At 47.8% G+C, this 15,634-nt stretch overlaps 1 protein-coding gene across 2 annotated transcripts in view; it reads left to right on the top strand.

Annotated features, from left to right (window-relative positions):
* CEP192 (centrosomal protein 192) overlaps positions 1 to 15,634 on the top strand; it is a 1,702,116-nt gene that overhangs the window by 370,276 nt on the left and 1,316,206 nt on the right. For both annotated transcript variants that reach the window (XM_069219927.1, XM_069219928.1), the window contains one exon: positions 11,894 to 11,958. In XM_069219927.1, coding sequence (XP_069076028.1) covers positions 11,894 to 11,958 — 65 coding nt within the window. The remainder of the gene's footprint in view (positions 1 to 11,893; positions 11,959 to 15,634) is intronic.

The raw sequence follows: 15,634 nt of genomic DNA, 5'->3' as shown, positions 1-15,634 counted from the left end.
TGCAAAAATCAGCAGTTCCTGGGGGAGGTAAGTATTGGTTAGTTTCTCAGGTAAGTAAAGCACTTACACAGTCAGTCTCCTGGGCATAGGCATCCCACCGTTTGGGGTTCAAGGCAACGCCAAAGCCACCGCACCAACAACACAGGGCCGGTCAGAGGTCAATCAAGGGCCCAAATAACATAGGCACCTAAGGAGAACAGAGGTGCTCTGGTTCTAGTCTGCTAGCAGGTAAAGTACCTGCGTCCTCTGGGAGCAGACCAGGGGGGGTTTTGTAGAGCACTGGAGGGAGGGGCACACACAGGCACACAAAACACACCCTCAGCGGCACATGGGCGGCCGGGTGCAGTTTGCAAAGTAGGCATCAAGTTTTGTATTGAGAATAATGTGGGGACCCGGGAGGCACTGTGGCGATGCAGGCCGGGGACAGGGGGGCTTCTTGGGCCAGCCACCGACTGGACTAGTATGAGGGCTGCCTGCTGGTCACTCCTGTACTGGTAGGTGGTTCCTCTCGGTCCCGGGGGCTGTAGGTGCAGTGCATGGTCCAGGAGACTGGTTCCTTTATTACCAGGCAGTCTCGGTCAGGGGGAGCCTCTGGATCCTCTCTGCAGGTGTTGCTGTGGGGGTAAAGTGAGGTCGACTCAGGGTGTCCACATCGTTGGAGTCGCCTGGCAGTCCTCTCTGCTGTGTTGATTTCTCCAAACTCGAGCCGGGGGCGTCGGGTGCAGAGTGTGAAGACTCAAGATTCTGGTAGGAAGTTGAAGTCTCTCTTAAGTTAGTTTCTTGTTGCTGTTTTTGGACAGAGCCACTGTCCTCGGGAGGTTCGTTGTCCTTTAGGTGCAGGTCAGTCCTGTAAGTCCTCGGAGGTTGCTGGTCCCGCTGGATGTGTTGCTGTGCAGGTTCTTAGAGTCTGGAGACAGGCCGGTAGGGCTGGGGCGAAGTCAGTTGTCATCTCTGCGGGGCTTTCAGGTCAGCAGTCCTTCTTTCTTCAGGTTGCAGGAATCTGATTTCCTGGGTTCAGGGTTGCCCCTAAGTACTAAATTTAAGGGTATGTTTAGGGCTGGGGGGCAGTAGCCAGTGGCTACTGTCCTGGAGGATGGCTACACCCTCTTTGTGCCTCCTTCCTGAGGGAAAGGCGGCACATCCCTATCCCTATTGGGGGAATCCTCCAAAACCGAGATGGAGGATTTCTTAAGGCAGGGGTCACCTCAGACAGGACACCTTAGGGTCTGTCCTGACTGGTGGGTGGTGACTCCTTGTTTTTCTCATTATCTCCTCTGGATTTGCCACCAAAAGTGGGGGATGTGGCCGGATCGGTGGGTATCACCCTGGGGCGCTGTAACAGCCTTTGAGGCTCACTGCCATGTTATAGGCACTCACCCCATGTGGCCAGAAACCCGTTTGGTTGTGGCAGACTGGCAGGAACTGGTCAGCCTAATACTAGGAATTGGACTGGTATACAGGGGGCATCTCTAAGATGCCCTCTGTGCATTTTTCAATAAATCCCAAACTGGCATCAGTGTGGAGTTATTGTGCTGAGAAGTTTGATACCAAACTTCGTAGATTTCAGTGTAGCCATTATGGAACTGTGGAGTTCGTGTTTGACAAACTCCCAGACCATATACTCTTATGGGTACCCTGTACTTACAATGTCTAAGGTTTTGCTTAGACACTGTAGGGGCATATTGCTCATGCCCATATGCCCTCACCTGTGGTATAGTGCACCCTGCCTGTAAGGGCTGTAAGGCCTGCTCGAGGGGTGAGTCACCTATGTCACAGGCAGTGGTTTGTGGGCATGGTACCCTGAGAGGGGTGCCATGTTGACTTTGCCTTTTTCTCCCCACCAGCACACACAAGATGCAAGGCACTGTACATGTGCTGAGTGAGGGGTCCCTTAGGGTGGCATAATACACAATGCAGTCCTTGGGGACCTTCCCTGGCCACAGGGCCCTTGGCACCCTGGGTACCTTTTTCAAGGGACTCAACTGTGTTCCAAAGGGAAAACACTGAATGGTCAAGGCTGGGAGTGAAGTTTGAATTACCTATTATAGGCATTAGGGGAAATGGAACGTCAGTGGACCCTTGCGTGTTAGTGGCCACGTTAGGGAGGGAAATGGGTTGATAAGAACCGCACTGCTTCTTGTCCTTCCCGGGCTTAGGGATGACAATGATAGAGGCTTCCTTCATCGAGGCCAGAACTGAGGAAGGGCAAATAATAGAGTTGAATAGGCTAGTCAAGATGGGGACCACTGTTGTGCAAAAGGTCTTATAAAACAGTACTGGAAACCCATCCATCTTGGGGATTTGTGGGTCTTCTGCTGAGCTATAGCAGATATAACTTGCTCTCTTTGGATAGGTCTATCCAGCTTGTTCCCTTGATCTACAGGGAGCTGCACAATGTTTACACCCTGGAGATGTCATTCTGGGCAAAGGGTATGGGCTATGTAGGTCCTCATAAAAGTCCTGAAATTCGGCAGCTCTTAGACTGCTGTTTACAATGGCCTCTCTGCCTACCATCTCCAGGGACTCCACTCTTGCGGTCTGTTGCTGGGCTTACAGCTGGTTGTCCAGAAGCCCGCCCACATCTATTTCCCACCACGTAAAATGCGTGTTTAAGAAACATTAAGGAATATTCTGCTTTATCTAGACCTGCAAGTTGTTTTCTGGCTGATTCCAGGTGTCACCACACCCGAAGAGCACCAGTGCAGTGATGTATATGCTCTAGTTCCCTTACCTGTTGTTATAAATTTCCTGTTTGTCCCTATGCAGTTTATCTGCCACTTATATGGTGTTGAATTCCCCCCCATCACTGATTTTAAGGTATCCACAAGAGTGAGATTGAGGTGTCCGTGGTGTCATTGATACTCAAGAAGCTGTTTAGTGCTGTCGTGGTTTGCTGAGTCACTTTGGATCTGTGTAGGAGGATTTGTACTGTCACTGCTGCCTGGCCTGAGAATTAATGTGGCTCGATGTCTATCGTTGAGATCAGATCCTGTGTCTCCTTGGTCCACAAGAAGAGGTCTAGACAGGCATAGGTCTTGTGTGGTTGGGAATAGAAGGTATAATCTTTGGAGCTGGGATTATGACCCCTCCATACATACTGCAGCCCCATCTCTTGGAGCTGTTGGACACCCTCTTTGGATTTCTCCCCTGAACCTCCATGTCTCTGTGCAGAGCGATCATGGTTATTGCAGAAGACTGTTGGTTCCCAATGCCCCCCCCCCCCCCCCCCCCTCAAATAATACCAGCCAGTCTCTTGAAGTCATGACCTCTGCCACCGATCTACAGAGGACGCGTTCCTGGCCCTCCTTGGGGCATACATGGTGCCAACAACAAAAGCATAATATCTAATTTGTATGTGGTATTTCAGTATGTTTAGCACCTATCTTCCCCCCCGGAATAAGTGAAAAATCATAATAGCCAGTCCCTCCCTCTTGGTTGCTGACAAAGAAAAGAATTGTTGTGGAAAAGCATTGGGATTTAACGCGATTCCAGTCGCCCGATCCTACTTCTGTCTCCTGAAGGAGATAGATATCAGCCCTCTAATCTTCCAGGTACGATAGGATGTCCCATCTATTAACCCGGTTGTTAGACCTGTAGCACTGTGCATGGTTTCCTCTGTACTTTTTACTTCTGACCTCCTGTTTTGATCCTGTGCTAAATTTCATTTTTGCTGGTTTTAGGGCTCTGGCACTTTACCACTGCTGACCAGTGCTAAAGTGCAAGTCCTTTGTCTAACTTGTATTTGTGATTGATTTATTCATGGTTGCTGTATTTTATTTCCTAGTAAAGTGCACTGTGTGAGCCAAGGGCTTGTAAATCAAATGCCATTAGAGGGCCTGCTGCACTGACTGTGCCTCCTCCATGAGTAGTCTTGTAAACATGCCTCAGACCTGCCACTGCAGCATCTGTGTGTGCAGTTTTAAACTGCTATTTCGACCTGGCAAGTTCACCCACTTGCTAGACCCAAACCTCCACTTTTTCTACATGCAAGCCCTCCGAAAGTAGGCTTAAGGCAGCCCCATTGGTGTATTTAAACATTAAGACACAGGGCTTGAAAAATCTACTCGACCATTCTCTATGGTGACTCATATTTGATCAGGTCAAGCTATTTTTAGGGCTTACTCCCCCTTTCCGGCGAGTTGACTAAGAACAGCCACTTTTAATCTTGTTCTTGTTTGTCATTGTTCACCTACAGAGGTCAAAAGTCAGTTTGCCTTATAATGAATTTTCCTTCTGATTGCAGAGTTCCAGGATTTAGTAAGGTGAACTGTCTGACGTACTATTTAGAGTGTGAAATAAAAGGCTTTAGGGTGGCAGGCTTTTCCTAACACACAATATTTAAGTGACTAAGTCAACTGTACAAACATTTCAAAATATAATTCAGTAGCTGTGAAAGCCCATTTTGTATTTGTGTGATGAAAAAAATATATTTTAATAGGCTGAAAACAAATTGGAATACTTTGTGTTGATGTGCAAAGGATATATTTTCTGAAACCCAGTTTTCACAGATAGTCCATACACTATATAGTTTCATTTTTTTTTTTTTTTATCGTTAAAGCTGCAAGTCATTGGAAAGGTTTTTAGACATTTCTTGGAAATTTACTGTGTATAGATGACAGTACGCTACCACATCATGGTTCAATCATATATTTATTTAAAGTTCGTGTTGAAACAAACTGAGAAACAGTCCTGCCCTGATAACAATGCTATGAGTAAACTAAAAGCAAGTCATGTGTCATGTGCCCCCTGTATGTGAGCTAGATTCTTGGGATAAATGCAGCAAGCTTTCGTCTACTTGATCAAACAAGTTTCTTTTGTACTGTAGAAATGCTGAGCTCACATATTTGAAGGTGCAATCATATATGAGAATGAAGAAAAAGGATGCTCTGTAAACTATTTGCCTAGGATCACACAATTAAAGACCCGTTTAGGTTAGGTTGAGTACATTATTCAAGTAACTAGACTCACAGTTCTAGTAACATTTTTATGATTTTTTTAGGCCTGTGGATATATACTGGTATGTTTTACATGCCCTGATAGTGAAATACTACTAAATTTGGATTTCAATATTGCATGGTCTAACTCTCCCGTAAGGATAACATGGGGATTGCCTGGTAATATATTTTAAGTGTAATTTCCCATTGGGAGCGGATAGAGATTTGAAGTTTGGGGTCTCTGAACTAACAATTTAAAAAGTAAAGTTGTTTGAAAATGGCACTTTTAGAAAGTGGGCATTTTCTTGTTTAACCGTTCTGTGTTTCTGCTAGGCTGCTAAACACACACCTGGGTCAGACTGACAGTTGGGTCATTTGTGAATTCACTCTAGAGAGTCGCACAAAGGGTGCTGAGGTGTGACCTGCATATTCTGGTGGGTTTCCCCGGGCTAGAGTGGGAGAGGAGCTGACGCTTGCACCTGAATAGGGCTGTGCCTGTCCTTAAGCAAAGCAGTCTGCAACCCCCTAGAGTGTGTCTGGGGCAAGAAGAGGGAGTGTCCTGTGCACTACAAGGACTTTCCTTTGAAAATTGCCTACTTCAAAGGGAGAAATTAGTATAGGTATTGGACTGCTTGTAGGAAGCTGGCATGGTGTGTGGTGGACACCTATGGCGTTGACACCTTATACCAGGTCCGGGCAACCCCTATTAGTGAAAGAAGATAGTGTCTAGGAACCCAGGCCTCTCTAGAGGGTAGCTGTGCATGAGCAGCCAAGACTTGTCTAGGAGACATGCAAAGCTCATGCAGTGCCAAAACAGTTGCACAGTAACTTATCACACTTGAAAGAAAAATGCAGTGTTACAAAAATAAAGGTACTTTATTACAGTGACATTACACTAGATTACTTGTAGGCAGTCCTCCCCTGACTGGAGGTAAGTACATATATACACAATAGCAATCACAAATTAGCATAGAAACAACAAGCATTGACACGAATTATAGAAAATAGTGAGGGCCCTATAGGAGGGCCAAATCATATACTTAAATAGTGGAATACAAAGTGAAGTCTCCCACTCAAAGGTATGGAGTAGTTAGAGGCGAGCTGAGAGAACTCAGAACCCCAAGAGGTGATTACCCCCAGTGATCAGAACAGCAGACAAAGGCCCTGTTTTCCCAAGGATTAACAAGAGGGCTTACAAAATGGATTATGCAAGAACAGGACCAGACCAGAGGGGACCAAAGGTGGATTCTGAAAGAAGAGGACCTGCAAAAGGGGACAGAGTTCAGTCCATGATGGAATGCCCAGCCGGGGAAGTAGCCACTATTCACCCTTCTGTGGATGAAGATCCGGGTTGACGGGGGAAGACCACCAGCTGTGGAGCCCAGAAGCTGCAGCGAAGTCCCCTGAGCAGTGTAGATGATGTACCTCGTCAGTCGCAGGGTTACAGATGGTCAGTGGTTAGAACCACCAACAAGCCTTAGCAAATGCAAGAGGAGGCAGAAGAAGAGTTGCAAGGCCGAAGAGGACCAGCAAGGTCCAGGGGACTTGACCCTTGGCGAGGAGTCCAGGCTGACCGTCATGAGAAGAAGCAGTCGCAGCCTCCACAGGCAACCCACTGGCAGCAGGTACAGTAAGTTTCATTGAGACCCAATCAGCACACCTGGAGAGGAGTCTCATCGCTAGAGCAGCAGAGAGGAGACTGTCCTTGGCCGGATGAAGTGCTGGAGTCCGGCGCTACTTGGAGCCTGAAGATCCTTTGGAGCAAGAGACAACAAGTATTCATTTCTGCAAGAGACGCAGTGCACAGGGGGTACTGTACTGCAAGGAGGGGCAAGGGCTCACCGTCTCCCAAGTTATACACCGGGCAGAGAGGACCACTCCAGACCACCACTTGTGTTGCAGGATCCACACAGTTCCAGAGTAGAGCAGATCCATGCAGCTGAAAGTTGTTGCTGTAGGTGCCTGCAGATGCATGGGAGTGACTCCTTCACTCCAAGGGAGATTTCTTCTTGTTTCTTGGTTGTGGCTGAAGTCCGGCTGACCCCAGAGGATGCACAGCCGGGAAAGTGTTGCAGTTGCTGGAAGGAGCCGGAGCACAAATGTTGCAAGGCGCGATCCTCTCAGGAGTTTGTCTTGTCGGTTCCTAAAGTGGCCAGTTGCAGTTCCAGTGGCCAGAAGGAGAAGTAAATGATGCAGAGGAGTCCTGGTGGAGTCTTGCACGTCGAATCTCGGGACCCATCTGCAAGGGAAGTCCCTAAATAGCCCTAAAAGGGGGTTTGGTCACCTTGCATGGTGACCACCTGTCGGGAGGGATTCCTGACGTCACTTGCCTGACCTGGCCACTCAGATGCTCCCAGGGGCCTCTGCACATCTTGATTTCAAGATGGCAGAAACGAGTGGCCACCTGGGGAGCTCTGGGCACCTCCCCTGGTGTGGTGATGGACAGGGAAGTGGTCACTCCCCTTTCCTTTGCCCAATTTCCAGCCAGAGTAGAGACTGGTGGTCCCTGAGCTGGTGCAAACCGGCTTATGCAAGAATGGCACCAAATGTGCCCTTCAAAGCAAACCAATGACAAGGGGAGGCTACCCCTCCCAAGCCCTGTAACACCCATTTCCAAGGGAAAGGATGTTGCTTCCCCTCTCACACAGAAAATCCTTTGTTCTTCATTCCCCTGCCTGAGCTGGTCAAGCAACAGCAGGGTAGAAACCTTCCTGAGGGGCTGCAGCAGCTCGGGCTGCCTGGAAAACCATGGACTGGTAGGAGCAATACTGGGAGGGAGAGGGGGGGCGGCGGGCAGTCTTCTAAGGAGCCCACAGGGTGCATAGAATCATGCAACCAATACAGGCAACAGTATTGGGGTATGATTCTGAAATGCTTGATACTAAACAAGCCCAGGTTCAGAGTTCCCATTATGTCATTGGACATAGGTACATGGACATATGTCCAGTACACGGGTAAAATGGCTTCCCGCACATATTAAGTCCAGTGCAATGGAAATGGAGTTTGTAGGAGCACCTCTGCTCATGTAGGTGTGCCCCCACACACAGAGACCTGCACCGTGCCCTCTGGGCTGGGAGGTCCTTCCATATGGGTGACTTAGTGACCTGTGATGATAGGGTGGATGCACCTTTTCACGTGTGCTGCTGGCAGGCCTGCAGACAGTTTGCATTGGTTTCTATGGGTGGCACAAATACATGCTGCAGCCCATAGGTGACCCCTAGTGTCTCAATGCCCTGGGTGCATAAGTACTATATACTATGGACTTGCACCGCAGCTGGATGGAAAATGGACGGAGCGTCTGTCTTGCGGCTGCGAAATCAACACCGTGCTTGCTTCAGCACAGATCCATCCTCCCTTGGCATCATTCTTCAACCAGGAATCAACGCACCGCTAGTCCAGGGTGAAAAGAGTCAATGCATTGCCAGCTGGCGGGTAAAGAATCCAAGCATCGCCTGTCCAGCATGAAAATAATAGTCGCATGGCTTGCTTTTCCAATCCATCAACTCCTTTGCAGCCCACATCATCTTTGTTTTTGATGTATCAAGCGTTCTGTGTGTTATAAGGTTGAAACCACTGATTTTTCAGGATACAGACTTTTAAACCTTTAAAAAGTGGTCTTGTTTTACTCAGATAGACATTGGCTACTTTTCTAAACTGGTGTTAAGTACTTGTAGGAAGTTGGCTCTATATAAACTATTTCAAAGTAATAAATAGTGTGCACAGAGTCCAAGGGTTCCCTTAGAGGTAAGATAGTGACAAACATAGATAATTCTAATGCTCTATTTTGTGATAGTGTGGTCGAGCAGTAGGCTTATCAGAGGGTAGTGTTAAGCATTTGTTGTACACACACAGGCAATAAATGAGGAACACACACTCAAAGACTTACTCCAGGCCAATAGGTTTTATATTGAAAAATATATTTTCTTAGTTTATTTTAAGAACCACAGGTTCAAGATTTACAGTTAATACTTTAAATGTAAGGTACTTCACTTAGATACTTTAGGAACTTTGAATGAAAACAATATCATGTACAGTCTTTGTAAAAATGGCAATAAGCTATTTTCAAAGTGGACACAGTGCAAAAATCGATAGTTCCTGGGGGAGGTAAGTAAAGGTTAGATTAGGAGGTAAGTAAAACACTTACAAGTCTCAATCCTGGGGCATAGGCAGCCCACCATTGGAGGTTCAAGGCAACCCCAAAGTTACCACACCAGCAGCTCAGGGCCGGTCAGGTGCAGAGGTCAAACAGGTGCCCAAAACACATAGGCGCCTATGGAGAACAGGGGTGCTCCGGTCCCAGTCCGCCAGCAGGTAAGTACCTGCGTCCTCGGGGGCAGACCAGGGGGGTTTTGTAGAGCACTGCGGGGGACATAAGTAGGCACACAAAATACACCCTCAGTGGCACAGGGGCGGCCGGGTGCAGTGAGCAAAACAGGAGTCGGGTTTTAGATTGAAAACAATGGAGGGACCCGGGGGTCACTCTAGTGTTGCAGGCAGGCACGGGGGCTTCTCGGGACAGTCACCACCTGGGCTAGGCAGAGGGTCGTCTAGGGGTCGCTCTTGCACTGAAGTTCGGTTCCTTTAGGTCCTGGGGGCTGCGGGTGCAGTGTTGGTTCCAGGCGTCGGGTCCCTTGTTACAGGCAGTCGCGGTCAGGGGGAGCCTCTAGATTCTCTCTGCAGGCGTCGCTGTGGGGGTACAGGGGGGACGTCTCTGGTTACTCACAGGCTCGCAGTCGCCGAGGAGTCCTCCCTGAGGTGTTTGTTTTCTGCAGGTCGAGCCGGGGGCATCGGGTGCAGAGTGTAGAGTCTTGCGCTTCTGGCGGGAAACTTGCAGTCTTTGGAAATTGCCTCTTTGTTGCAAAGAAGTTGCAGGTTTTGAACAGGGCCGCTGTTCACTGGAGTTTCTTGGTCCTGTAGTCCAGGGCAGTCCTCTAAGGCTTCAGAGGTCGCTGTCGGAGGCGTCGCTGGAGCAGGTTTTCTAAGTTGGAGACAAGCCAGTAGGGCTGGGGCCAAATCAGTTGTCGTCTTCCTCCTTCTTTGCAGGCTTGTAGGTCAGCAGTCTTTTCTTCAGGTTGCAGGAATCTGCTTTCCTGGGTTTTGTGGTGCCCCTAAATACTTAATTTAGGGGTGTGTTTAGGTCTGGGAGGGCAGAAGCCAATGGCTACTGTCCTTGAGGGTGGCTACACCCTCTCTGTGCCTCCTCCCTATGGGGAGGGGGGCACATCCCTAATCCTATTAGGGGAATCCTCCAAAACCAAGATGGAGGATTTCTAAAGGCAGGGGGTCACATTAGCTCAGGACACCTTAGGGGCTGTCCTGACTGGTGGGTGACTCCTCCTTGTTTTTCTCATTATCTCCCCGGGACTTGCCGCCAAAAGTGGTGGCTGTGTCCAGGGGGCAGGCATCTCCACTAGCTGAAGTGCCCTGGGGCATTGTAACACGAAGCCTGAGCCTTTGAGGCTCACTGCTAGGTGTTACAGTTCCTGCGGGGGGAGGGTGAATCACCTCCACCCAGAGCAGGCTTTTGTTTCTGTCCTCAGAGAGCACAAAGGCTCTCACCCCAGGGGGTCAGAAACTTGTCTCTCAGCAGCAGGCTGGCACAGACCAGTCAGTCCTGCACTGAAGGATAGGGTAAAATACAGGGGGCATCTCTAAGATGCCCTCTGTGTGCATTTTTTAATAAATCCAACACTGGCATCAGTGTGGGTTTATTATTCTGAGAAGTTTGATACCAAACTTCCCAGTATTCAATGTAGCCATTATGGAGCTGTGGAGTTCGTTTTTGACAAACTCCCAGACCATATACTTATTATGGCCACATTGTACTGACAATGTCTAAAAATGGACTTAGACATTGTAGGGGCATATTGCTCATCCAGCTATGCCCTCACCTGTGGTATAGTGCACCCTGTCTTATGGCTGTAAGGCCTTCTAGAGGGGTGACTTACCCATGCCACAGGCAGAATTTTGTGTGCATGGCACCCTGAGGGGGATGCCATGTCTACTTTGCCTTTTTCTCTCCACCAACACACACAACCTGCAATGGCAGTGTGCATTTGTTAGGTGAGGAGTCCCTTAGGGTGGCATAAAATATGCTGCAGCCTTTGGGGACCTTCCCTGGTCACAGGGCCCTTGGTACCACTTGTACCTTTTACAGCAGACTTATCTGTGTGCCAGGGATGTTCAAATTGTGGAAACAATGGAACATTTTTAGGGAAAGAACACTTGTGCTGGGGCCTGGTTAGCAGGGTCCCAGCACACTGTCAAGTCAGCATCAATATCCGGCACAAATTGGGAGAGGAGGGTAACTTCAACAAGGAGCCATTTTCCTACAAGTGACGTCCGCCATATTAAGTTAGTCATAGGCGGTGCCTTGTAATCTGTTGTGGCACTTCCTACCTTCAAGACCACAACTTCTGGTCTCTCCTCCCACGGCAGATACCCAGGCAGAATAAGAGGGAGCTGGGCCTGTATTCAGCCTCTGAAAAGGGGGTCCGTCTGGATCTACCGGAGTTGGGGGCACAGGGACCTGAGAACATGTCCTAAGTGCCTGTCACCTTGGAAACGCCCCCTAGTTTTTTTTTCTTTAAAGCAAATTGTTGCCATTAAGCTACAAGTAAAGATGATTGCACCTTTATGTTCTTTACTTTGCATTTTCATAGTACTGTTATCTAATATTGCTTATTGGGGATATGTTTGTGAGTATGCCGATCCTGCACTCAAAAGTTAGAATGCCACAAGTTCTGGTTATAGTTGTATGAATCTGTGCATAGCCTTAAATGTACTCCTACTTGTATGGCACACTAGCACTTTTGTGTCTTGAAGAAATTTGTGTTTTTAGAGCTTGGGAGCCTTGTTTGGATCAAAAATAGAAGTGCATATTAGATTTATTTTGAATGCTTTAAGTAATTCTTTTGAGGCTGTTGTGTGAAACTTTTATTATATTTTTGTTGAAATAGCTTCAGCAATTAGAATGATAGAAGATGATCAAAAGGAATTTGAAAAAGAGCATCGGTTTATACAAGTAAGAAAAGAATTTATCTTTTTTACTGCATCAGTGAATCTCTGTATATATTAGTATTGTGGGGGTTAACATTACCATCCAATCTATGTATTACATGTATGATGTGGAAGGGCTGTTTTATTGCAAATCTAATTGATAAACTTTAACAAGCACGCAGTCTGCTGAACACCCTTCAAAACCTAGCAAATGCTTTCTCCCTAGAATTATAAACTGTTCAACTGTATTCAATTTTGTTGGGTGTTAATCAAGCATGTTGCAATATAGTTTTAAGAATGATGTTTTTCTTTGGTTTTCTTTCAATATATTTAAAAGTGTAGCATGGTTCCAAAATAATTTTAGTGAGTGTGCTTGATGGTTATCTTGCTGAGCAAAAAAGGTCTCTGCCAAATAACATTAATTCTTCTGGATAGTATTTCTTCTCTACCTGTGGATGCACCGATGGTTCATCTTCCATGGATTACTGGAGTCATAGGTAATTGTTTGGTCTTTCATGGGAACTTTGTGTGTTGTTTCCATAGCTCTGCAGCCTGCTCTACCAAGGTTTGTCTTTTTTCCCTTCACCCTCTTTGCCAACACCATGAGGAAGCTTTGGTTTTTTTGCAGGGTGTGGCTTGTGCTGTTATGATGACAGCTGCTCCTCAGTGGAGGCCCACTGTAAGAATCCATTCTCTTGCAATTATCCCTCACCCCTTGAACTATTGATGAGGTGTGGTCGCAGCTGACCAGACACCCATGAACTGTGTGGGCTGATATCCTTCCCCTCTTCCTCTGCACACACTGGCTATTTGGTGGCTGTACGTGGGGACTGCAGCCTACTGAATCAGCCACACACCACCTCATGTAATCTTTTGCCTGCCTCATAGGCCCTGCTCCCCCATTATAGGGTGAGCTTTCTGGGGTGCGCTCCTAAGACCAAGGCGCTCTCCCCTCCCTCTGTTAGGAGCAGACGTTGCGGGCAGCAGAGACCTCCTGGAGTGACCCGTGGTGGCATTGAAAGCATCTGCTCAGCTTCCTGGGGCCCTTCAAAACCATCTGTGCCCAGCTGAGGAACCTGCACTGCCACCTTAATTACGCAAGGTTGAGCCCCCATAACAGCACTCCTGTGATCTGCTTCTTCTCGCCCACCTGGAAGTGAGGATCAGACAGAACACAGCGCGGTCTGTGGAGACTTCTTGTGGGTTTGCCCCAGCCACTGCAATTGGTCACCACTGGCCAACCCACAGCTGCAAAATGGGCCATGCTTTGTGGTGTCACAATTCCACACTGTTAGTTGACTGTGCCACGCCACATTACCTCACTTCCCATTTGGAGCTTGTACCACCGGAGGCTTGTATTTGAGGACAATAAAAGGGAGTTTCATCTCTTATGACTCTATCTGGGTCTTCCCCCCAAGTGAGGTTGTGCTCCACTGAAATAGGTGCATCACGACCCTGACTTCCTCGTTCACTTCTCCCTTTTGGCACCTGATATGCCTTCAACCCCTGCTACTGCACCATAAACCACCCTACACCACACTGTCCTGAAGGCTCACTACCTCCTACTGTTTTTGACTTCTGGTCTTCTGCTGTTGTGTGTGGTCTCTGCCTGTATAGATCCACCTCCCATCACTAGTCCACCAATATGCTGCTCAGTCACTGAGTGTGGAGCTAGCACACCAGAAGGCCCTTTGACAGGGTCTATGGGGCTGCTCCTGCTACATGTCCTCATGGAGTTTGGATGTGTAAGCTGGCCCCAACTGATTGTTGATTTCTTCCACCTCACTGACTAGAAACATCCCTGGAATCGACTCTGGGCAGGACTCGTACAGCTCCCTAACAGCAGCTGATCACAGATAATGTGGGCTGGACCAACCTTAATTGGACACTGTCCCTATTCAGCATCTGGATCCCCTCCACTGGCCGCCATGCCTATTGCTCACTGTAGGACAGTTACGCTCTGGCACCCAAAGAACCCCTGTACTTTCCATAATCATATCCGAACAAGCGGCTGAGAGCACTGACTCTGCGAGCTGAAACACCAACTCTGTGTCCATAGAGAGCAAACTGGACGTGGTTCTGGCGGGGAAAGAGAATTCCTGCACCTCGTTGAAACATAAGATAACCACAGTTGCAGTGATCTAACTATACTACGTGCAGACCGCTGCAACTTTGCTGACAAGGTCCGACAAGCTGAACAAGCGATCTCTATGATACAACCACAAGCCTGTTAAATTGAAACAGGATTTCATGCCCTGCAACAAAGGGTCCACATCTTGGAGAGCTGAAGATGCTGAAGGATGTTCCCGTAGGAACAACAATTACGTTGTGGGCTTACCTGAAAATGTTGAAGGACAAGACCCGATTTCTTATGTGGAACAATGGCTGTGCAGTATTCTTTCCACAGCTGCGCTTTCGCCCTTCTTTTTCTTTTGGTTGAGCAGGCTCACTGTGTCCCAGTGGCACTAGAACAGCTCCCTGGGACCATGTAACACTCCAGACCAGGAGCAGCTGATTTACAAGCAATGTATGGCTTTTCAGGCGGCTGCGTCAGTCCGTGACCCACGTTCCTTGTCTGACCTAGATGAAGAACTGTCTAAATCCTCTTGTTACGATAGCTCCATGTCGACCTGGCTATCCAATTTAGGTTCATTTACACCTCTCCAAATCAAGCCACAAACTGCGGAGGACCTTGGTTAAGTTTCGTTGTAAACTGTACAGTAATTCTTTTGCTAGTGTGGCACATTTTATAATGGCATGTTGTGTCCATATTTAGTGATATGCTTTCGGTTCTCCCATTCCCTCCATCTTTTCCATTTCCCCCTTCTTCCCCTTCCACCTCCCCCTTATTCTGCTTGCTTCCTCATCCAGCAAGATGTATTCAATTGGTATGGTATGTTCCATTTGTTACCATGAGTATGTTGTTGCACTTTAATGATCACCTTTTGTTCATAAGTGATGAGCTGCTGGCAGCTTTGGGACTGCCTCCTGTTTGCTGTCTTCCCTACTCATCCTACGATGCACATTCTGTTTCTGAGATACTGCCATTGGTGCACTGAGGTGCATTACTGACTACATGTTGTCCTTCTCCCTTATAGTGTTCTTTGTTTGTTTGACCATTATATTGGTTTTAGTCTTAGTTACTTTCACTGTCCGGGTCCACTTCTGTTGTGCGCTGCAGCGTGGATAACGCTATAACCTCACAGCAGTGGCCCCTGCCACTCCTTTCATAGGCAGCACCCAGATTTATAGTTAGCGTGAACATACTCACTTGGAAAGTCACAGGAATGCACACTCCTTTCTGCAGCTGTGCACTTAATTCATATTTAAATTGCTGCTCTACACACATTACACTCCTGAAACAATCTCATTTGACATTAGCTTTGGCTGCAAGACTACAAAGGCGCCAACGTGGGCAGATGTTCTCCATGAACTAATCAACGTATGCTAGGGGCACCCTGGTGTGGATCAAGGCTACCGTTGTCTTCAATGACTGTGGCGATGGACACCTAGGGCCACCACGTCCTGGTGGAAGGGCTCCTTGGGGGACACCACATCCTTGTTGGATCCATCTACGTATCCAAGTCCAACCAGCATGGGTTTCTCACTAAATTGACAGGAGTGCTTTTGAGTTGGAATGGAATACCATGGCTCCGTGGTGGTGATTTTAATAGTGTTAAACACAGTCACCATGTCTAATG

Source organism: Pleurodeles waltl, chromosome 2_2, assembly GCF_031143425.1.
Source record: "Pleurodeles waltl isolate 20211129_DDA chromosome 2_2, aPleWal1.hap1.20221129, whole genome shotgun sequence".
Lineage (NCBI taxonomy): Eukaryota > Metazoa > Chordata > Amphibia > Caudata > Salamandridae > Pleurodeles > Pleurodeles waltl.
Note: the sequence above shows the minus strand (reverse complement) of the source record. Positions and strands in the feature narration are given on the sequence as shown.